General features: G+C 43.4%; 1 protein-coding gene across 5 annotated transcripts in view; it reads right to left on the bottom strand.

Annotated features, from left to right (window-relative positions):
• The window catches only part of RASGRF2 (Ras protein specific guanine nucleotide releasing factor 2), a 305,234-nt gene that overhangs the window by 19,632 nt on the left and 260,655 nt on the right, over positions 1-24,947 (bottom strand). For all 5 annotated transcript variants that reach the window (XM_066273686.1, XM_066273687.1, XM_066273688.1 and 2 more), the window contains 2 exons: positions 17,649-17,755; positions 991-1,103 (listed from right to left, as the gene is read on the bottom strand). In XM_066273686.1, coding sequence (XP_066129783.1) covers positions 991-1,103; positions 17,649-17,755 — 220 coding nt within the window. The remainder of the gene's footprint in view (positions 1-990; positions 1,104-17,648; positions 17,756-24,947) is intronic.

Here is a 24,947-nt window from a genome sequence, read left to right as displayed (position 1 = left end):
ATGGCTGCGCTATTACTAATGGTGGGAAATGGCACCCATAGCACAGGTCCTCGCCTCTCCCAGCCTCCCCCTCACTTATCTCAGTAATGATGGTCAGTTAGAAATCCACGACACCCCAGAACAGTAGATTGGATGATGGTTGCTGTGGTTATGTGGTTGCTGGTAATGGCGATCACAGGGCCCCCAGAGATGCGTCCCCCATGGCATTCCGCTGCTCCCTGCTCCGACGGTGGAAGTGAGGTCAAAGATCCCCTAACGGCCTAACCGGAAGTCCCAGAACTAGATGCTCTGTGCTGGATGGAGTTCTGTTGTTTTGGCCTACAGACCTCTGGCACAGAGTGTCTACACTACAGCAAATGTTTTATCCTCGGCTACTGCACCTGGCCGTGCAGGGGCCGAGGATGAAACGTCCTTCTCGGCATGCAGCCCCATACTTCTCTGGTATGCAGCTGCATGCAGCTGCGTGTCATCAAAAGTGGCTACACATGTCAGTGCTGACACACATGTCATAGGTTCGCCATCACGAGTCTAAGCACTGAAACAGGCAAAGAAAATGCTAACTCCCCGCGGGTGCTACATCCACAGCCAGCCTACGAAACTCCCACAGAAATGCCCCTGCCCTGCTCATAAACACGAGCAGATGATAAGTCAGAACCCAAGTGAGGAAAGGCAATCTTCCTGCCCCTGCCTGCTGGGATCTCAGGAGCGGGTCCTCACGACTTCCCCCATTCACCTTTGGTTCTACAGTGAGCCACTGTCTGCCCACATAGCCGAGAACAGTTGTGCTCCACACAAGTTATGTTGCCCAGTCTGGAGTCTTCCAGGACAGCAGGAAAGAAAAGATGATAGGTAACCCTCTACCTGTGAGAACAGAATCCCTACCGTCCTCAGCAGTTAATACACACCCTTCCGGTGTGACAGGATCTTAATTTCTGTGAACATGGCACGAATCAACCACTGGGATTAATAAGCACATGCAGTTGCCTTTACCTCAGGATATTGGCTGTGGCTTTCCTTTCCTGGGGAAGGAGGTCTGGGTCCCGCAAAACTTCTTCTAGCAAATTTAGAACATTCATTTTTAGTTCGTTGTTGAGTTCAAAATCCTATAAAATAAAATGGGTCTTTTTAAATTTAAGTTTTGAAGGGTTTAGCTCCATAATATGTGACACCATCCCTTGTGTAAATTCTCTAAAGCTATGTATGGAAATAAAATGTACAGACCTTAGGCTTCTCCAGAGAGCCCGATTTAACTGACTGGGATGGGGCCCTGCTGTTGGTATTTCTGACAGGGGATGGGAATTTCTCAAAGAGATATGTGCCTCCCTTAGCCTTGAACACTGTGCTTCTAACCACTTTTGTTTTTATGCCTATTTCATGTCCAAAAGGTGATGTAAAGGAGCCTTCTTTACTTGACCCAGTGGGGTGAGGGGCTTTGCCATGGCATTCCGTGGTGCCCTCTATCATGACTTATTGTATTGTAAGCACTGATTTAATTGTCTGGTTTCCCATTGGACCATGAGTACAATCAATCATCAGGGCATAGCAACAGCCAAAAAAGATTTGTTGCAGGAATATAATCTATCACTGGGCAATGACTTGATTGAAAAACTTCAATGCAGATAAGCTAAGGGCTAAAGAATACATGATCTTCACAAATGGACGGGGCCACGTCAAACAACACAGAGTAAGACTGAAGTGGCCCCCACTGGGCAAAGTGCGGGCAATACGAGCATCAACCTAAAAGTGAGAGTGATAAAAGCCAACTGAATCAAGTCCCTTCAAGTCCCTGTTGGTGCTCACAAACAAATACACAAATAGTTGAACACATATAGAGGTGGAAGAAAAAAGACTAGTCTAAATAGGGGAATTCCAAATAATAAATGCAAAGGAATAAAAGAGTTAGGAAATCACCATTTTCAACCAATACAATAATAACTGATCAGGCAAGGCTCATGAACGGATGCTTAAATTTATAAGAAAACAATTAACAGCATCAGAGTACCCTCCACACACACATACACACACCAGAAATTATTTATTGATTACAAAGGGAGACTCTGAAGACACCACCTTAACCAAGTGATCAGTGTTACCATCCCCAATAATGGAACAAAACCAACATTATGAACCTATTCATGTAATGCTCTGTGAAAAATCACCACTTAGTGTTTTTGTGCCAAATACATAATTTCCCATTTGCACTGTGAGGAAGCATTGGCCTGTGTTCTTCAAATGTGCTAATGTCATGAAAGACAAAGAAAAGCTGATGCACTGTTTCTGATTAAAGGACACCAAAGGGACCACAGATAATGCAATGCATGGACCTGGGTTAGATCCAGCACTGAGGCATGATGTTATAAAAGGCAGACCAGGACAGCTGGCAGAAACTGAGTCACGTGGACGTACATGTTTAGAGCATTCTATCAATGTTAAATTTTTCTGAATTTTATCATTTGCTGAGGTTATTTAAGAGCAGGTCCTTGTTCTTTTGTGTGTGTGATGGAGGGAAATGACTAGAAAGAGAATTTGAGAGAGAGAGAAAGAGAACACAAATGTGATGAGCTTGCCAACTATTAGTGACTCAAAATGGATATCACTATCCTTTTTTTTTATTCTGGCATTTTCTCTTGAAATGCAATCAAGGTAGAAAGGTGAAAATTTTCAAGGTAGAAGGTGAAAAAAATAAAAAGGTAAACTTATAGTTCTTGCACTCTTTTATTAAACATTCTTATAAGCCACTGACAAGCGCGTCCTGGCTGTCAGGCATTCAGAGGCAAAGGGGCCCCGCAAGTCTTGCTTTCAAGGACCTTACTCTGTTGGGTGATCATTAAAAGTGCAGGCCTGAGTCTGTATTTTCCCTCCTACTTTTTAACTTTATAGAAAGTAATTTTAAAGCATTAACATTCTGAATTCTTTTAACCAATTAGAGAGGACATTGCAATAATTCAATAAAAAGCATACTTTTAATATATTAGCAAAATTAGAGGCAAAAACATTCATGATTTCAAAATATGTAGATAGTGCAAAAGTTTAACTTAAGTTGGATATTTTTGTGCCTCAGTTGAATGGAGAACTGTGTGATAAGTGTTTCCCAATATTTCACTTCTGCTGTTTGCCGTTGGTACCACCTCTTTGGGAACTGGAGCCACAGAGGCCATGGGGCAACACAGATGTTTGTATCTCTCATCAATTGAGGTCTTCAAATATATTATCCTAAAATTTCACCCATATTGTCCAACAGCATCTTGGATGTTGATTTTTTTTAATGTATGCAAGAAGAGAGTAATAACTTGTTTCTGTTTTTTTGTTCTTTGTTCTACCCTCTCCCTCATTTCTAGGTAAAGGGAGTAATATGGTAAACAGTTACTGATCTCACCTATTTCTTTTTTTTTTTTTTTTTTTTTCATTTTTCTGAAGCTGGAAACAGGGAGAGACAGTCAGACAGACTCCTGCATGCGCCCGACCGGGATCCACCCGGCATGCCCACCAGGGGCGATGCTCTGCCCACTAGGGGGCGATGCTCTGCCCATCCTGGGCGTCGCCATGTTGCGACCAGAGCCACTCTAGCGCCTGAGGCAGAGGCCACAGAGCCATGCTCAGCGCCCGGGCCATCTTTGCTCCAATGGAGCCTTGGCTGCGGGAGGGGAAGAGAGAGACAGAGAGGAAACCGCGGCGGAGGGGTGGAGAAGCAAATGGGCACTTCTCCTGTGTGCCCTGGCCGGAATTGAACCCGGGTCCTCCGCACGCTAGGCCGACGCTCTACCGCTGAGCCAACCGGCCAGGGCCTGATCTCACCTATTTCAATCTGCATGCACTAGCAAAGGACTTCTCGGCTACCAGGAGTCTGTTTTCTTAATGAATATTTCATATTTATTAGAGAGATGATCAAGCCCTCCTGTAGCTATGTTAAGTCTCTAATGATGTAAATAATATGATTATCATAAATATATTAATGTGAAGGATATCACACCAGTGTTTGGACCATGCTGAGGACTAATTAGTGGTTTAATCAATAAGCATCATTAAGCACCTGCTGTGCCCTATATTAGGCTCAACAAGGGGAACACTTCTGAAACCCTAAGAAGGTGAGTTGTGTGAAAGATCAGAGTAAAATTTTATTAATCTGAGCTCTGGAAAGATTAACCTAAGAGATTCATTTGAAAACTTGGTCAAATCTGCCCAAACACTATTTGAAGCATGACTAATGGTTACACATGAATATTCACTCTGCTGTTGATGCAGCTACTACAAAGCAGAATATCTAATGATGGCTGAGTATGAAACACAGAAGTTCTCACTCATCATTTTCCCTTACATATGTACAGGTTTTTATCATGTTCAAAGTGACTTCCTGTATATAATTTTAATTCTTTCTCAGCTGACCCAGGGACAGACTAGGCAGGAGCTACACTCATGTTTCACAAGGGACCGCTAGGCTGAGAGGAGGTGTGTAAAGAGGTGGAGGCATGGGGACAAGAACATGTCTTCCACTTGCACTTCTCAAACTGCCATGTGCTCATGAGCCATGACGCCACAGGTCTGCGATGGGCATTGAGGTCCTACTGTCCCAAGGGGCCCAAAGAGTGCTGGCCACCCTCAGAGTATCAAGACTTGGCCTTTCAAAAAAAAAAATCATGTAAAACATAACTCCTCAAAAACTGACTAAAAATCTGAATTCTCTGCTGTATTACCCAGTATACAAAATTTTCTCTTTTAATCAATGCATGTAAAATACAGAATTGGCAATTCAAAAATCTCTGTTAAAAACATTAGTTGATATCCACTAAAATGATATTTGAAATAGATAAAAGTCACTTCCCCTGTTTAAATCCAGAGGAATATTATTCATAATAAGTCTGCCTGACAGCCATTTTGTAATTATCTAGAATTTAATTTTTGACTACATTTTCTCAGACCCTGACATAGGAAATGAGACTATTAGGTGGTAGAAGATTGCGGGCCAGCCCTTGAGGTGTGCACAAGGTGGCGCTCTTGGGTTGTCTGACTCCCCCAGAGTCAGCATTGCCTGGGAATTAGACCTGACCCCGGAGCAGAGGGGCAGGCCCTGAGGAGGAAGCTGCCTGGTGAAGGTTATCTGACGAAGAAAGCTTCATGCTCCAGATGAGTGAACCCTGTAGCACCCAGAGAGAACCTGAGCTATTCTCAGAAGTCATCACAGCAAGTTCATTTAGGTTAGCTTTGTTTTCCAGTTTATGAGGCAGGGGTGAGGAGACAGGAGACTGGGGGGGGGGGGGGGGAACACCTTGCGTTCAAAGGTAGAGAGGCCAGAAAATGTGAGACTTTGACATTTCAATCACTAAAAAGGAGACTATATCTCTTATTCTTCCCACAATTACTGAATACCTCAATGCATACGGCTCTGGGGGAGAGGCAGAGCAGTGAACAGAAGTCGGGGTGGATGGGTAAAGGAAGGAAGTATTAACCCATAAAACCCAGGCGAGAGGCTTGCCACAGGGGCATCCAAAAGCAGGTGAGAGTGTGGTAGTGCCTGACTGAGGCCCAGAAGAGGGGCTGGGCCTGGAAATGTAGGTCTGAACCCTGCCAAGGGGGGACAGCTCAATCAAGTGTCAAGGAACAGTCTTTAGCACCAAAAGTTACCAAATGATGATGCTAGAATCCTCCTCAAGAGATAAGCTATTGTGAGATGAGGATATTCTACCAAGATTTTATTGACACTATCTAGATGCATTAATACATGATTAGAAAGCCAATATATTCCCTTAGTTAGAAAAAAACTCCTGAGGCAATTATCAAAACTATGACAGTGAGAATTTGCCATATACTAGGTGAATAACTTTATTATCTAATTTAACCCTCAATAGCAACATAGTTATAATCATTATTATCCCCATTTTATATGCAAGGAAGGCAAAGTATAAAGAATCTAAGTATCTTGTTGAAAGTAACACAGGCAGCAAGTGGCAGACCCAGGATTCAAACCCAGGTAGTGTTGGCTGAAGCCTGAGTTTCTAACTGCTATACCACATTGGCTCCCCAGAAAAAGTGGCTATCAGTGAATTATTGCTGGTGACTTGGGCTGCAAGACTCATAAAATAGTAGCTAGTAACCATGCTAAGTCTATAACTATATTTTCCACCTACACTAACAACCATTTGAGATAGAGATGTTGAGATTTAGGTGTGTATTAATAAGACTAGATCACACTATGGAAAATAATCTGTGAGTCAAATCACATTCTCTAAAACTTTAAAACTAATCCCTGTTGATAGTTTAGGCATCTTGAAAATTATATTCATTCTTTCAAAAGAGCAGGGTGATTATTAGTAATATACTGCATATGGCCAAGAGAATTTTAGCTCACTGGGAAATCTGATTCAATAAACACAGTTTGAGAGTAAAGAGAATTATGGGAGTAATTTTCTCACCGTAATCAGTACAGTGTAATCCTCACAGTAGCCAGAGTTTTTAAAAGGAAAGTGGAAATACTGCCGAGTGGAGTAAAACCACATAAATAATTTTAAAACCTGGAACAAAGGGTTCATAAAGAAGGGACTTGGGCTGTGTTAGGCTCAAAAATAAAAGCCTGAGGCATGACTTAATGATTTGCAAAAAAGAGAAAAGCACCCTGCTGTCTTCTGTCTTCTTTGGTTAGAGAAGATGAAAAATTTAATTTAAATTGTGGTGTAGATTTAGGTTAGATCTGAGACCATTTTATCATATGCGAAACTGAACAAAGATGCTGAGTGATTGTCTCAAGATCTATGCAGATGTACCCTGATGGCTCTACAGCACATGCCTCTGCAGTCCTCACTTTAATAAACTGGAGATAGGGAGCCTCCATACCAGGTGGCTTTCAGCTCTTAAAGGAGGTGAACCTTCATTCAAAACTCTACTATTGCAATCCGATCCCGGGGAGACTGCGCTGGCTGAAGGCTGGCCAGGGTGACCCTGTGCCATACCTGCTGGCCTTGTCCACTTGTCACCAACTCTGGTCTGCCCTTCTTATCACCTCCGGGCACCCTTGACTCTGAATCAGGGTTTCTCATTGGAAAAGTGAAAGGCAAGGTTTTCCAGCCTTACCCACAACCTGACTACAAAAATATTTTTAAAGCCTCTTTGTTCACCATTACAAAAAGAACAGCTTAATTGAAAAGCATAAGGAAGGAGCATTAAGTTTGAAATGAAACACTATAAAGTAATACCATAGTAATGCTACACTTTTCAATACCTGGTTAACACTTACTAGTTATCAACTACTCATAAAGTTCTAGAATCCTTAAGGAGGAAAAGAACATATAGGAATTGTGTACCTGACTATCACATAAGAACTTACGTACCAGGAAAAGGTGGTAGGACCCAGATATCATAGAACCGCAGCCTGAAGAAGAACGGGCACCTGGCAGGCCCTCAAATATTCATTAAATAAATAGAAGTTCATGGGGAGGGTATTTGATTTTGAGACAAGTGGTAATAAGTGACCTAATTCTTCTTAAACTAGCAGTTTGGGAAGTTATTTTAGCAGATGTGAAGAGGGAGGCTACTGGGAAAAGGCGCAATGCAAAATGTGGAAGGTATGTCAGAACAGAAATAACTGAGCAGAGGCGATGGCAACGAATGATGCCAACTCAGCTAGAAGGAAAAACCGTGCAGAAAATCGTCTCTCAGGCATGAGCTAACAAACAACCCTGCATCTGAATGACTTGTTAAAAGTCAGCCTCTGGACCTGAACATCTGTGTTTATAAGAATTTTAAATACTGCCCCACAACCTTGAAATCAGATAGCTCCCAAGCTTACATCTTTAAGCCTCAAAAGACAATCAGTCAATTTAAAAGGCATTTATCAGGAAAAAAAGAAAAAGTCTTTACCAGATGTTGTGTTTTCCATTGGTTTCTAGATATAGGCAGCTAATTGTACGAAATATAGCTTTCAAAATAATGACAGAGATTGGAGGGGAAAAAAAAAGTTTGAAAAAGGTCTTTTTCCTGAGTTTTAAATTTTTCTTAGCTAATGCCACATGCCCCCCAAAATAACCTTTGAGTTTAACTCAAATATAAGCGTTAAGAACATGTAGAAAGTTACACTTTGCTCCCATGCCCTGCTCCACTAGAGGAGGAAGTCGGATAAAGAAAGCTGGTAGGCAAACCGCACATTATCCCCTTCCCTGTGGAGAGGAGGGGCTGAGTCCCGGGAGCCTCGTGGAAGCAGAACCTCTGACATTCATCCAGGGAGCAGCTCTATGCACAGTGACTAGGAGGCAACAGTGATGGCATCTGGGAGCAGGGCAGGCAGGAGAGGAACACAAAGAAAAACCCATAAGTGAAACGATACCTTGGGGCCTGAACACAGCTGTCAAGCCCCAGAGCCGAGAGCTGGCCCCGTGGAGTCCTGAGCTAGCAGCTCTCAAGTGGTGGGAGTCGCCGGCCAGCAAAAGGCTCAAGGCCTTGGTCCTGTGCGCCATGGTCTGCAGAATGATGGTGAGCACGCCAAGCGTGACTGGGAAAACTGAGGACTCCCCACGGCACGTTCCTCGGAAATCCCTTATGATGGAGGTAAGAAGCGATTGGTATACACAAAATCCCATGTGGGGCTTCTCAATGTTTTCTGTCAACAAAATCCATGCAAATAAGCTAAAGAACCCCACCAGGCTACAGGGAAAATTAAATTTTTGTCATGGCAACTAATGAGATTTGAAAATACATTCCATTTCATTGTATTACACACCAACTTAAATCCTGCTGTAAATGTCTCACCAAGCATTTTTTAAAGGCAAGCATGGAGAGCTTAGGACTGATTCAAGGGTAACAATAGGGATGCATGAAAGAAGAAAAACACTTAGGTGAGGAATTAAAGGAGCTAGGATTTTCCTACTTGGCTTTTTCCCTGGACCAGAGAAAATGAGTAAGATAATGAAAATTTATCTTCAGGATTAAAAGAAGAAGATGACCCATACTTATCAGATAATAGTTTCTTAACATTATATACTTTTAGAGCAATCTGACACACGAGTCATTTGTGTGTAAGAATCCCATGCAGATCATTTTGCCAGTTTTACAGGTGAGGAAGGAGGTAAGCTAATGCTGGACTCCAGAAGGAATTCAAGTTTCCAGATTTCTCTCCGCACCTGAGTCCTCCCCAGGAACTAAAGTGAAATGTCATACCCACAGCCGTCTGTTCTGAGGGGAGAAGGAAAGGACAAACGTTGATAAATAATACGCAGGATCAAACACAACAGTGCGAAAATAAGTACCCGCCTGCGAGTCCACAAACTCAGGAGGAGCCAGAGGAAACCGCAGTTGCTGACCTAATTAAATTAAATGGAACATTCTCTATTTCATTCTGGCTGCTCTCATGGGACATCTCAGTTTGTGAAAAAACACTGGTTTGTGCCAGGTGGACATTGGGATTTCTTAGCTTAGACGTGTAGAGGCCAGCAGGCAGTCCTGAGGAGCACTGGGGTTATTTGGCCACTGGGGTTATTTGGCCACTGGCTGATAAGGATGAAACTGACATAAAGTCTGTATGTAGCCCATCGATTACCTTCCTGTTTGTGATTTTATAAACCTTTCGCAAGTCTGAAGCAGTTGGTAACAAATTTGTCACTAAGAGAAGAAGTATTTCATAGCTGCCAGCATCTCACATTGTAACCAATTTCTCTCTTCTTGCTGCTGGCACCCATTAGCACCTACTGGCAGGGTCCGCACTGTACTGTGGAGCAGTGTCTAATCCACCTGTCACTGGGCTGCCTGGGGGCTCGAGAGCAGCAGGGGTTTCCTGGCCCTCCCCAAGGCCAGCAGCTGCCTGGCCAGGCCCCCAGAGGCGTAAGCGCTGGTCTGCGGCTCTCCCGCCGACCTTCAGCAACTGTAAATTCTCTGTTTAAGTGACACAAAATAGACTCTGGAAAGAAAGTAAATTTCCTAAGGAAAGATTTGGAAACAAAGATAGAAAACACTGTTAACATGTGCTGTTCTCACTGTTCTGAGTCGGAAGTGGCTCTTTACATTTTAGGTATTACATATCTGCACCTCGGAGTTGGCCCGGGAGAGGGAGGAGCTGTGATTGGAGCGCCAGCCGGGCAGCCAGCAGCCTGGGTGTAAAACCTAGTTCTCATGTCATCTTCACTTCCCCATGTATAAAACAGGGATAATGACTATGTCTACCTTCCATCCCTCCACAAGCTGGAGGAGGAGCAAATGCCTTCATACAGTATTTGAAAACTGCTTAGAACAGTGCCTGACACATGCTAAGTGATCAAAGTATTTGTTAAATAACTTTCTTAAAATATTGGGAGTCTGCCATTCACAATGCATTCTCACAGGGGAAACACAACTAAGACAATCTCAAACCTCAGGTTGGCTCAGAGATCATGTCTATAGCACCCAATGAATCCTCCTCCCAGCTCAGTACCAGTGACACATGACCCCTTTTGTGGACATCGGGAAACTCACCCAGCTGTGGGGAAGCCTTGGGACAGAGGGGCTTGTCAGTTCTGGGCCATCTTCAGGAGCCTGAGCACAGGAAGCATCACGTAGGGAGTGGATGCCCCTTCCTCTTGCTTAGAGGGCAAAGGTCAGGTATCTAAACTCTGAAGACAGCCCTGCAAGTTTACAAGCAGACCCACAACTCCAGAGCAGAGACTTCAGAGAGCTGGGTGTGGCTCGCTGCTATACCCTGGGCAGCAAGGGTGGAGGAGACAGTCCCCCATGGCAGACTGTCAGGAGCGGGCCCAGCCTGGCCCAGGCTGAGCCCCAGGACAGACCCAAGCTGGAAGCAGGCTGAGAGCTGTCAGTAGAGGTCAGAGGAGCTCCTGCTCGGTGGCTGGCTCCTACTCACACATCTCACTCTCCTGCCCACATCACAAGTCTGTACCCTGCTCGTCTCGTCTGACTTCCTTTCAGATTACAGACACAGAATAAATATAAACTTAGTGTGTCAATTCCAGTCTGGATTTAATATTTTGCTAAGCAATGCCAAACAATTAAAACATTTAAAAGGGTCCCCTGTCATCTGTCAAAATAAACAGAAGAGATAAACTTCATAAACTCTCATTTCAGGACAGCCTGTTCCCTGGGATCTTGGAACCCACTAATGATGGCACCACTGTATCACTGTCCCCTGTGTTAGTCCACAGGGCGCGTCCCCAATGCACCCTGACTGGGCGGGCCTACGCCAAACACAAGGACACTGACTGCTACATTCCCTTATTGGGAAAAAGTCTTCTCTGAGATTATAATCCCAATACCGGCGTTACACAAATGTTGTGCTCTAGTCTGCCTAAGCCCAGGATAGGCATAGGCGTGCCCCTCTTTAGCAGGCTTGTTTCTGGGGACACCCCATCCAGTTCCTGTTTTAGAGGAACAGGCATTACAGGAGAGAGGAAGGAATTCTGAGCTGGACTTCAGAGCGCAGGGCGTGGCTCACTGCTATACCTTGGGGCAGTCTAGAACTGTACAGTTATGCTGTAGCCATTAGTCACATGTGGCTATTTAAATTTAATTATTATATAACATTAAAACTTCAGTTTCTCAGTCATGCTAACTACCTTTCAAAGCTCACTTAGCCATGTGTCGTACTGGACAAAACCGACATAGAATATTTCCACCATGACAAGAAGTTCCCTGAGCAGTGCTGACTGAACCTCTCTGAAACTATTTACTCACCAGAAGGCCTGGGTTTAGACCAGATCTTACCCTCACAGGGCTCCACCCAGAAGAGCCAGAGCAGTGTTTCGAGCATCTGACTACAATGCTTACTCTAACAGATACTACCTTACTTAACCTTACACAACCTTACACAACCACTGGAAGGAATAATTTATATCATCCCTACTTACACAGAAGAAGAAATGGGGACCTGCAGGAGTTTAATAATTTGCTTGGCCACACAGCTAACACATGGGAAATCAGGATTTCAATCCGGATAACTCTGACCCTGAAGCCTGTGCTTTTAGCATAGACCCACAGCTTACCCAGCAGGTTTCTGAAGGCCCCTCAGCCATGGAACCCATGCTATGTGGACAGACTAGCCCACATGCAGCTCCTGCTGGGATTTCTGAAGGTGTACTAGCGTTCGCTTCAGCTGCTCTGAGAGACTACTACAGCATGAGGTAGAGAGAGCTGCTAATTCTTGTCTTATACCCTGAACTTCATTTATTTGTTAATTGTATTCATGAAGTGTTATGAAATATGTATTTTAACAAAAAGACTCTGTATGAGTGTATGTATACGTTTATATGGTAAAATATATATAAAAACCTCTTATAAATGGATAAAGGTTGTATGGATGTAAAAAGTAATGTCTGCAATGGAAAGGAACGAACTTGGGTCATCACAGCTGCTGGCAGAGTCAGTTTCATGGCCCTTAGCTCATTCTGTAGTGGCCCAGTGACTTCATTAACGGTGCACAGGTGTTTGGTCCTCTGCTTTCAAGTCTGAGACAATGAGAAGCAGATTTACTAGCCTGTCACACACTAGCTACACCAAGCACAATGTCTGTTCATGGGCATCCTTTCCCAGTGGCTGGATGAGCTCTGTGAGGTCAGAGGTCACTAGCCCTTTGCTCATGTCTCCATCTGCTGCAATGTCTGCACGCTCGGGAGCTCAGTTTTTACCAGTGACTGAATGCAGGGGCGAGAGAACAGAAAAGGGAGCAGCCTCCAAAAACTCTTCTGGGAAGGAGATTTTTATGTAAGTAGGTCATTTGTGTCTGCTCTCATGCTTTAAAAATATTCTCCTTAGCCCACAATTAAAAAAATGAGTCTGTTTCACTCTCAGCCACTTGTCCTTCAGATGGCACCCAGAGTCTGATGAGGTGAGTTGCAGCCTCCAGACATAGCTGCAGGCCCCTTGTCAGTGTCATGCTGAGGTGGACAGAGTGTCTTTTCAGAATTAGTTGATCAACAAGACAAGTCAGGAAAATTAAAATTGTTATAGATTATGCATACAAGGCCTTCGACAGAGACTCAAGCACAGATCTGAGTTGTCTACAGACTTGAATCCTTCATGCATTTGTCTGTACACAGAAAACCAGAGCAGTCATGGGAGCATCTGGTTACAAGCACAGCCTCTCTGGCACCTGCAGACACCTTGGAATCTGGAATCATGCAAACGATGCAGAGAGCCTCCCAGCAGGAGACACTCCAGGAGTGTGTGGACAATAAGAACACGTCCTTGACTTAGATTCTCTACACATGCAACCTTGATTCTGGTCCATCAGTGGTTAGAGTCTCTGTCTTGGCTGAATTTGGATACGTTAAAGACTAGAAAATGACCTCCCAGAGAGAAAGAACAACAGCACCATTAAAATGTAAACTCAGTTTGGCAACTGTGACTGTGTGCCCAGCATTGCAGAATCCTGTGGAAGGAGATACAGAGGACTGGGACGAGCCCTGTCTGTAAGGGGCTTCAGGGCTAGTTGTAGGGAGATGAATGTGGAAGCCGGAAGGGATTTGGTCACACACATTTATATATATTGTATTTTATGCCTCTCATGCTTTTTAATTCAACAGAGCCTTTAACTCTCACCGCTCCCTTTGGGGAGGTAGGGTAGGAATAATTTTTCTCATTTTCAGAAAAGAAAATTAACACCTAGGGAGGTCAAGTGACCAGCTCAGGGTGCCAGAGAAGATAAAGTGGCAGTGCTGGCAGGAAAACACAGGCCTCCCGACTCCGGCTGCCACTCTCCCGAATACACAGACAAGCTGCCGGGGAGGAGCCCAGCCTGGCCTCTTGGCTTCCCTGTCAACATAAAAGGTAACAACAAGGGAAAAGTACAACAAAATGAGGAAAAACTAGGGAAGAATATATTAACAGTTGCAAAATTTTAGAATCAGAAAAAAAAATTGAAACATTCTTGCTTTACCTATTAGTTACTAAAGGCTTGAAGTTTCTAAAAAAAAAAAGAAATGGCATTCTAGCGCCACATTGGGGTGGAGAGAGTTGAGCGTGGCATCTAAGGCAATTTTATTTCTCTAGGGAGCCAACACTGCAACTTTTTATTTCTCTTGAATTAAGTTCAGGATAGTATCTGCCAATATTAATTACCTTTGATAAGAGATGAGAAAAGAATTCATGATATCTAATACTACTGTGGTAGGCTCGATTCTCTAATTATTTGGGGACAAATCTACAATTTGCTGCTTCACTGTGACTTTTCTGTTTGTTTGTTTGTTTTTTTATAAATTGAAGTGGTGTCCCTGGTTAGTCCACCATGTGAGGAAAAATGCAATCGTTACCAAACTGGGTTGTATTTTTAAAATGAGTACAAATTCCTACTCATTTTTTTTTAAACTACTAATTCAAAATAATCAGGATGCCATGATAACTACATTCTTCCTGAATGCTACATTCTTCCTTAAGTGAACTCAACTGGCACAGAGTGACTCAGATAATAAAAAATCCTCTTGTTCAAGCCCTTTGCTTTTATGATGTGTGAACCAAAGACAGCTGAAGTGAGGAGGGTTAATTATCAGAGTCTGATTATAGCCCTGGTTTTCAGACCAGCATTCTCATCTCATCACTAAACATTGCCTTAAGGGAGTAAATATCTTCAGATGAACTTGGATAAAGCTGTTATTCTTTGTTATTCTTTCTTTGAACATTATAGTGGTCAGCTTGCTCAGGGTCCATCAAGTCAGGGATCACACTCACACCTCCTCTGAACTCCCTGGTTCAGGCTGTGCCCACAGTAAGTGAGAGGAGGCCACAGGCACACAGTGTGGCCTCCAGGAACATGAGCTGAAACCAGCTCTCTGTATTTTTAATGTTTGAAACAACTCATTACCGAGAGCTTTCCTTGACATGCTCAAACTACCCTCCATGAAGCCTAAATGATGACCAGGAGGCCAACAGCAAGTCAGTAAAGAGAAGAAGGGAAAGCTGGACACTGAAGCCAGCTAAAGAAATACACATCCTGCACATCATGTGACTGCACAGAGAGGATGACCGAGAGTTCCCCAGGATGAGAAAGGCGACAGGTGCACACCATGCGGGCACTCCAGGATGACTGGAAACCAAACAGACCCTCAAGTCCACTTGCACACGCAGGGTGGTATGAAGGCACAAATAAATGGCTGGTAGGAGCTTCCTGGCACATCAGGGTCTAAAGTTTACACAACAATCGTGTCAGGAGAAAAGACCGAATACCTGGGCACTTTGTGCTCTCCACATAAGCCCCTGCCGGAGGGAGAGTGTGGAAGCTATGACCCCCAGCGTGGCCCCTCCCTGGAAATGAGGAAGTGCATTCCCCTGTGTGAGCACGTCTGAAGTACCCGCCTGCCAAGTATCTCACCTCACTCTAACACGTAGGCTGCCCTTCAGGGTTAGAACTAAGGCTGCCAGGAAACAATCTGAATAAAGAGACACTTGTTTCTTCACTGATTCATCATCTAGTCCACTGACTTGGTGCTATTCACCTAATATTGCCTTATATGCATGCATGTATATATGTGTATATGTATATACACAATGCAGCTATCAAATTAGAGGGTATTGAATATCTTTTACAAGTGAGAGATCAGTACACTCATCTCTTCCCAACTATGAATTCTCTTTATCAAAAATAAAAGAGTGCCAGCATATTGTAATTGGCTTTGGGGTGTTTTTCTAGCTATTAAAAGAGTTCTGTGTGGATTGTGAGGATTCCTGTTTGAGATGATTAAGAAAACAAGGTACTGGGGATGGAGATAGGGAAGTGAGGCTGCGAGGGAAGAAAGGTGAGTGAGAGTTCTTGTGAGGGTAGAGTTGGAAGGAAGGAGGGGAGCTGAGGCCCGTAAACCGGCTGTGACCTGCACTGTGACTGTGTGAGTCCCACTCCCGGCAGGGAGCACGTGGGCCAGCTGAGGCAGGGAATGGAACCCAGCAGTCTCTGCTCAGCCTTGTCTCCTGTAACTACTCTGCGCTTCTGAGGCCACTTCTGTCAAGACTCTGAGTTTAAAAAGAGAGAGAGAGAAGAATGGGATGGATGGAAAGCTATGGGAGAAAACTCATTATCACTTTTATCTGAAGTGGGCAATAAGAATTTACAAGAAGCTCACTGAGATCATGGAGACGAGAGACTAGACATTTCCAATGAGTTCAGGATGGCTTCAGAATTTGAGTCACATAGGGTCAATTTTATTTAAGATGTGTAAGATGAAATTTTTATACCCCTTGTTTCATGTACTATCTTTTAATTTTAATTGATATTTAAGAACTTGTATGAGCTTACTGGGGGTGAGGCCCAAATCTTACTTTTCCCAGTTAGGGAATTCTTCTACCACAGGGATTTCAGGAGCCTGGCTCTTGAGTGGCCCTATCTGATGGACTGTCATCATCAAGGACCATAGAGCAGACCCACAATAGCCTCTGAGAAGATGGTGAAATAGGATCTGGAACACCTTGCCTTTTTCTTTCTTTTCCCCTACTGTTTAGCTAACACATATATTACACATTACACATGTTCTGATCTGAGCCCCTCAGGGCCCCTTCTCTCTCCCCAAAATTCTCCTTGCAGGGTGCCAGCAGCCGCTGTCCAGGAGCGCCCCACCACCCACGACCTGGCCGTGGGGGAGGAAAGCACAGCGTATGCCTGAACCAATGAGGCAAAAGGGGTCCTCACTTGATTTTATGAAATGGGTATAAATAAATTCTACAAACTTGCACTGAAACACACACACATAGGTAACAAGCAGGTGTCCTGTCACTGTGACCCAGTTTAAAAACAGAATGCTAGGAGCCAGAACATCAAAAAACATGAGGCAAAAAATCTTCTGAATCAGGCTGAGGTAACAGTCCCAGACCAGACACCAGAGTGACAGGCACCAGGGTGGTGTTCATTATCTCCACGGAGTGCCTATTGTCTACCTCCACGGAGCGCCTACTGTGTACCTCCACGGAGCGCCTACTGTGTACCTCCAGGGAGCGCCTACTGTGTACCTCCACGGAGCGCCTACTGTGTACCTCCAGGGAGCGCCTACTGTCTACCTCCACGGAGCGCCTACTGTCTACCTCCACGGAGCTCCTACTGTCTACCTCCACGGAGCTCCTACTGTCTACCTCCATGGAGCACCTACTGTCTACCTCCAGGGAGCACCTACTGTGTACCTCCAGGGAGCGCCTACTGTGTACCTCCACAGAGCGCCTACTGTCTACCTCCAGGGAGCGCCTACTGTCTACCTCCAGGGAGCCTACTGTCTACCTCCAGGGAGAGCCTACTGTCTACCTCCAGGGAGCTCCTACTGTCTACCTCCACGGAGCGCCTACTGTCTACCTCCACGGAGCACCTACTGTCTACCTCCACGGAGCACCTACTGTCTACCTCCAGGGAGCGCCTACTGTCTACCTCCAGGGAGCTCCTGTTTACCTTTAGTGGACACACTGCAGCTGGCACAACTCCATTTAGAGAGGCCCCTGTGAACAGTTCTCCTGGGTAGAATAGCACAGCGGCCCAGCCATGGCTCTAGCTCCAACAGGTCATGTTATTTGTAGATCTGAAACAGTGGATGTTGGCAAAATGCTTGTGTTTGCTTTTATCAGCATATCTGTCCCCTTATTTCTTCCCTTCCTACATTCCATTTTCAAGGGTTCAGTTTTTACCTCCAAAGAATCAAGAGGCATTGTACATGTGTAATAACTTATAAAGTTGATTTTTTAAAATATCTTGAAAATAATTAATGAGGCCACAAAATTACCTGTGCATGCTTTGAGACCCAGTGACGGAGGACATTCAGGACTCGATTGGTGGCTGTTCTACGTATAATAAACTCTTTGTCGCATATTCTGTCAGTGTTGTTAAATCCTTAGGAGGAAAAGAAACACATGCATGCTCTAGTTAAAGCCAGTGCCTAGGGACCTGGAAAAGACTCACTTTTAGAACACTGGTTAATGAAACTCACAAATGGCACATTTTGGCAGAGAAACAAGTGGCTTCAGACTATTATGAACTCTGCTTACTTACCTACATACCCTTGGAAGTGAGTCCACCACAGAGTTACAGGCGCAATTAAATAAATAATGTGCACATATTTATTCAAGGTCACTGATTAAAGCTAAAGCTGGTCTAATGACACTTCCACTTATACCTGTCTTGTTCTATAATAAAAAGTTAAGAAGAAGTTTTAACAAGTATTTAAGTAAGCATGAGTTTACACTTTTGTCCCAAAGTGATTATAACAAATAACATTTTCAATTCTTGTAGACAGATGAGCCTATACCTTGTCTTTCAGATGACATAAATACTTCATCATGCACCCATATATTAAGAAGCAATATTGCACAATGATTAAGAACGTAAACTCCACAGACAGCCAGTCTGGATTAATTCCCTGTTCTCCCATGCAAGTTACATCACCTCTCTGGTGACCTGCTTCCTTACATCCGGCATGAAATAACTGCACTTACCTCACAGAGCTGTTGTGAGATTAAATTATTTAATACATATTAAGCATTTAGAATGGCACCTAAAACAATAGTAAGAGCTCAATAAATAATATCTGTTATTGTAATTCAGTATCAGTTCACTGTCATTTGAGTCCTCTCTGTGCCAGCCTATGCCTCCCTCTTAGCTACCTTTTCGTTATCAAGAAACTATTTTAATATTTTTTCTATTATTTTAAACGATTCTGTCTTCCAATTATAATCAACCACAATTAATCAGTTACACATTTCCTTTAATAATTAAGTCAAGCCAACCTAATTTCACTGGAAAGCTTCTTGAAAGTTGTTTGTGCTCACTGATTGCATCTCACCTCCATAGCAGCTACTATTAAAGTCACCAATAACCTCTAAGGCTCTATATCCAAGGGATATCTGTCATATATCCATAGAAATCTCATCTAATGATCACCTATAAGCAAATTAATCTCATTTTTATATCCCAGATCTCTTCTCTAAGCTCCAGATCCACATGTCCAATTTTCTCTTGACATTCTTCTCTTGGATGTTTCAAACACCTCAAACTCAGTATGTCCAAAAGACAAACTCGCGGTCTTTCCCCCAGACCTTGTCTTCTTCCAGTGTCTCCTATCTCAATAAAGGAACGCCACCAGCCAACCAGTTTGGTAAGCCTGAAACTTTGGAATTCTTCTTGGCTCATCTTTCTGCTCCTTTCTGATCATTTTACTTAATAAATCTCAAATTTGTCCATTTCTTCCTATCTACAAAGCCAAAACTGGAGTTGAGCTAATAGCAACTCCCCTTCAGTCTACTATAATAGCCTTCCAACTGGTCTCCCTGGTTACTCTTGCCTCTTCACCTCTGTCCTCTGTGAAAACCACTCCTGCTTCTTATTTCAATTCCCCAATCAGCCCTTCTTTGCCTGACTTGAACAGATTCACATTAGACATTTCACAGCACCATATACATTTACTTTCTGGCACAGTTGCAATTTTAAATTTATCTGTGTGATTATCTGATTAGTATTTGTATCTTCCATCAAGACAGAAACCAGGAGTGTTTCTTCTGGGCATGAGCATATGCCTGGCATGTTGCAGATTCTGTACACAATATATATTTGCTAAATAAATGAAAGAAAGCCTAGATAACAGAAATTTACTAAGTACTTATTAAATATGATATGAATGTAAGGGTGATTGAGTAAAAGAACGAATGAATAGTTTTAAGAGCTTATGACTGAGTTAGAAAAAAATCTATGAGCTTCTAAAGAGCACAGTCTTCTTCTCCATACTCTTCTTTGAATATAGACAGACATCTTCCACCCACTGGGTAGACACTATCAGAGAATGATGATGAGATGTTCTTGGCAACATAAATATCTTAAATATAATCATTTGTTATTAAAAACTTTGAAAATCTGGGTGAAGTATAATAAATATATTTAAAACATATAGCTAAGATCTCAAGAAAAGAACCAATTTTCCAGAGTCAAACACACAAAGAAATCAGAAAATCAGAACCAAGCCTCTGAACAGATGTTCACTGTCCTGAGAGGAAGGCAGAAACTAGTCTTAGTAACACAGGATTTAGATTTTAATTTCCAAATGAATCAGGAAAAGAAGCCCCAGAGCCTTTATGAAGTGCATGTGAGGGAATGAAAACTGAGGCTCCCATATATAGCTGGACATTTCAAAAGATCATCTTCTCTGCAAGAGTGGGCTAGCAACCAAAATTCTTCAACCTGCATGAGGAGGCAGTTAAGAAACTTGTCTGCCTCAACCTGGATCTCAGTGAGAGAAGGAAAAAACCTCCCTGATAATTAATAACCACTGGCCCACCTCATAGGTTTGAAGCTCAGATTGAACCATTCTCATGTGGTCTGCCTCTCTAAATAAGACGGCAAATAGAAAGTGGCCATGATCAGTGATAGTCATGAGGCCCTTCACTAAAGCACACACTAAACCTTTTGGAGGGACAGACATTCAACCCCAACCTATCCTGGATTACCACTGAGGAAGACCTTGAAGAAAACTCACAATCCAAAATTTCAAAACACACAAATTCTCCACCATGAACAAAGATCAATAGACACAGGGATCAAGAACTCTCCATTTCTCTACCACCACTGCTACCAATACTGACTGGTACTAGAACTATGAGAACCAATACTGAAATATTTACAAAGACAAAATATATAAAAGTGGGAATTGAAAACATGAAGAAAGATTAAAAAGTATTTTAAAAGTCAAGTTTTGCAAGAACCACACAAAACTTCCTCAAATCAATAAAATTATTATTTCAATTATTGTTGAAAAAGACAAGCTGAAATTTAAAATCCTACAGATAAACAGATTAGACTAAGTTCAATAAAGAAAGAGAGCAAACTAGAAAGAGATCTGAGAAAATTATCCAAATGCAATACGAAGAACTAAAGAGATAGAAAACAGAAAAGAGGGATTAAAAGACATGGAAAAGAAAATTAAAAATTTCAACATATGTCTAGTAATGTGTCAGAAGAATAGAAAAAATTCAGAAAGAGGCAATATGCCTGACCTGTGGTGGCGCAGTGGGATAAAGCGTCGACCTGGAACACTGAGGTTGCCGGTTCGAAACCCTGGGCTTGCCTGGTCAAGGCACATATGGGAGTTGATGCTTCCTGCTCCTCCCCCTTCTCTCTCTCTCCCCTCTCTCTAAAAATCAATAAAAAAAAAAAAAAAAAAAAGAAAGAGGCAATATAGGAAAAGCGTTTTTCAGACTCAATGAAAGACATGAATCTTCAGGCTCAGAAATCACAATGAATCCCAAGCCAAATAAATAAATGAAAATCACACCTGAACCAATTGTGAAGTGGCAGTACTCCAAGAGAAAGATATCTTTGAAGCAACTGGTGAGAATAGATGTTATCTATAAGGAGAGCGAGATGAACAGGAGGCGAAATGGTGAAAGTATATTAATTAATTGAATTAGAGTGGAGGCCTCAAGTGGAGTGAGAGCTGGGAAATAACAAGTGCGCATTGTTCTGGAGGGTGTCAAAAGCTCTTCAAACACTGGAAAGGTGGTCAGACAGCTCCCGACCTACATGTATAACTGTACAGATGACTAGTCAGTGTGACAAGAGCAGAAAGGGTAAGAGGTGGGAATGAGAAAAGGCAGAAAGATGGAAATCAAACTGAAATATTATAATAGAAAAACAATTTTAAGAAAACCACTACTCCTTTAAAGTACTTTAGAAAAAAAGCATTTACCACTATGGGCCCCTTGTGTCTGTGTCAGAGGTGGGTAGTGAGGGGAGTTTATTTTAAAAGATAGTCAAGGAACTTTCTTCTACTCTTCAAATTATTTACTATCACACACCAGGAATATTGTCACTCCAAGATTCCTGTCTGGATGTGAGGGCGATCTGGCTGTGACATCTGTTACCCCACTGATCGCCAGGGTTGATTCGGCTGATCTGGCTGGCTAGGCGGGTGTCCCCTCCCTCCCTCACCGCTCCATGTGCATCCCTCCCGAAGCTGCACGCTCGGTCAAAGAGGACGACCTTCCCGCTAGAGGAGAGGACCATTCTTCGGTCAAGGGTATACCTGCGCTCCCCTGCTAGAACCTCCAAACAAGTCTCAAGATTCCTGTCTATCAAATTTATGCATATTCTCTTTTAGTTGTAGGCATTGGTCAAACTGCCTAATTTGGGCAACAAAAGCTTTCTGGGAAAGTGATAAGAACTTAACCAGCATACATGTGACTTTAAGACTGAGATGCAACTTCATGGACCTCCCCCAGATACCACGTGAGTCAGTCCCCCTTAAAGCAGCTGGCAGGTTCAGCACCCCTCTCACTAAACTGTACACTCCTTGGTGAAGAGATTTTATCCAGGCAACTTTGTAGGCTCTTGAGTTTTGCACATAGGCACTCAGGAGGTATTTTCTTAACAAAAATTGCCTCTCTCTCAACAGAAATGATTTGAATGTGTCTGCAGATAGTATACAACTGATATAAGGCCATTCTTTCACCACACTACCATGAAAACTATATATTTGAAATCTATCACAAGAACAACATATGATAAAGTAGTGTGCAGAGAGGCAAGGAAATTGAAAAGCAGGTAAAAAGGAAGGAAATTTTCATTTTCTTCTTCAGATGATATGATGAACAAATGTTGTATAGTGGTCCTACTGATACTAATGTAAGTGTGTCCTTATCCTTTGGTTTTTAGGTTCCGGTTCTTACTCAGGTCAACCTGAGATTATTCTCTAAGTGTAATTAACTAACCAAATGAAAAAATACACCCTTCTAGACAGAGGGAAAGAAGCTCGGCAGGTCCATCATTATTTGTGATGAAAAGATGGGAAGAATGGCAAAATCAATATCTTTCTTCCGCTTTAATCTTTCAAGTAAATCAGTAACTGTCAGCTGAATTGTTCTTATGGATTTTTAACAATGTATGCTGTTCGGGTTCTTTTCTTTTTTCTTTTTCTTTCTTTTGTTTTTTCTACAGGTGGTGAGGCAGACTTTATCCCGGACCATCCCGATAGGTACAGGGACCCCTGAGTGGGATTTTACAGTTGGGGGATGAGGAGAGATGGGCTCAACACTGACCACAATGTGGGCACCTGGGAAGTTACAGGCCAGGGACAGGTGGGTCAGTGACAGAAAACACCAGGGGTGGGGTTCTGACTAATCTGACCTACCAGGGTTCTTGCTGAGAGCAGTCAGGGGGTCCGACATGGGGAAGGAACCCCATCAGATATTAGGGAGGGGAGCAGAGATTAAATTAACTCACTGATGTTCTTATTAAAACTGGATTTTACAAGGAAGTGTACAAATGGGCCTAGAAGGCTCAAAACTTGACTGACATTTGATCAAGCAAAGAGTCATTGTCAAGAACAAATGAAGATAAACTGGAAGAGATGAATGGGGTGGGGGCCATGGAGGACAAGTCACGTATTTCCAGTCTGCTAAGTTTACAGAGTACAAATAATTTGGCTGTGGCTGACTTCTAATGGGCAGCATGGAAGTATTAGTGGGCATTTCTCTTGAGTCATTTCTACAATGAGTATTACATAGGTGCCAAATCTCCATCATTGGAAAAAAGACATGAACCCTGTCCTCATGGGGTTCATGTTTGGAAATGGGGGAGAACAGTAACATAGGAATGGATCCTGCAGCGGACTGAGAAAAGAGAGATGAGAAAAACACAGAGCATGAGAAACTGGCTGGGAGGCTGGGAGGGAGCTTTGGCTTTAATCCAGCTGCTGAGGGTGAGGTGCCTGAGCCAAGATCGGTAGCAGAGGCAGATCTCGGGACAGCTCCTAGGGAGATGGATGGCCAAGGCAAAGACCACAGGAAGAAAACCTGGGCACCTGCCATTGCTGGCTTTTCAATCCATGGTCACACCTCTTTGAAAGAACAGTCAGCAAGTCTAATCCTTATTTGGGTGGCCAAGCACCCAACAATTTGGGAGCCCATTTAATTAGTCCGGGTATGGACCCCAAAGAAGATGGTGAGGCGAGTCCAAGAAGAATGACTGTGGGAACATGGTACAGTTGATTTGGGGAGGCAGGGACCTTACCAGCAAACCGCCAGAGCAGGCGGCTAGGAGCTGGCATCCTGTGAGGCCCGGGACATTTCCTATATTCACCTGAAGTGATTATCCTGTTTGTTAACTGTGCACAGTGTCAGTGCTGGAGCAATGAGCACAGGGAAAGGCATCCACTCCATCTTGGATGAAGGGGAGTCTGGGCCCTAAAGGATGGTGAAAACTTTGCATGTCCTGGCCTGGGCCCCCTGCTGAGTAAGCCCAGAGCAAGGGGAGGGGCATTGCTCAGTCCTGGGACTGCTGTTTCCCCTGGAGTCTGAGCTTTAACAGGGCCTGTGTGCCCTGCTAAGGATGTCTGATTTTATCCCAGGGGAGTTGGGGCAGCAGGGGCTTTTAAGTGGGGAATTACATGTCATCCTTGCTAGGAGGCCACCGGCGTCTAGTGGCAGAAAGGCTCAGTTGGGATTCATGAATGTCTCCTAAAGTTCCCTGGGTCTGTGAGCTCCTTCCAGCAGTTTCTGGATGGAGAAAGGCAGCCATGGATTCTGAGCTTGGAGAGCTGACAGTGCCACTTCTTGGGTGCCATACCCAGGCTACTTGCATTGTTTCATGAAATTAGCACACAGGAGAGGCAGGCGGGCTTGCTCCTTCCCACAGGGGAGGATGCGAATTTTGAGAGGTCAAGCACTTTGCTCAGGGTGCTAAGCAGGTGGGTGGGGAGCCAGGCCTTGTGGGCTATGGGGTCTAAAGCACCTAATGCCAGTCACGAACACACACTCTCTGTCCTTCTGTCTAAAATAGGGTTTAAGTGGACCTACCAGGGAGACCTCTCGGCTCACAGCTCAGCATGATGCCCACGTGGATTACAGATCTGCTTAGATTCTTAAAGTAACTATTTTATATTGAGTTTAAGATAAAACTTATTGTGAACCTTTGTATATTTCTTCTTTTAAGCCTCAAAATTCCATAAAACATAGTTCTTGTTTTCACAGATGAGAAAACGGGCTCAGAGAAGTTCAAAAGCCACCTAAGGTCACAGAAAGTTAAAGCAGAGCCAGGATTT

This window comes from Saccopteryx bilineata, chromosome 4 (genome assembly GCF_036850765.1).
Source record: "Saccopteryx bilineata isolate mSacBil1 chromosome 4, mSacBil1_pri_phased_curated, whole genome shotgun sequence".
In the NCBI taxonomy this organism is placed as follows: Eukaryota; Metazoa; Chordata; class Mammalia; order Chiroptera; family Emballonuridae; genus Saccopteryx; species Saccopteryx bilineata.
This window is presented reverse-complemented; position numbering and strand designations above follow the sequence as displayed.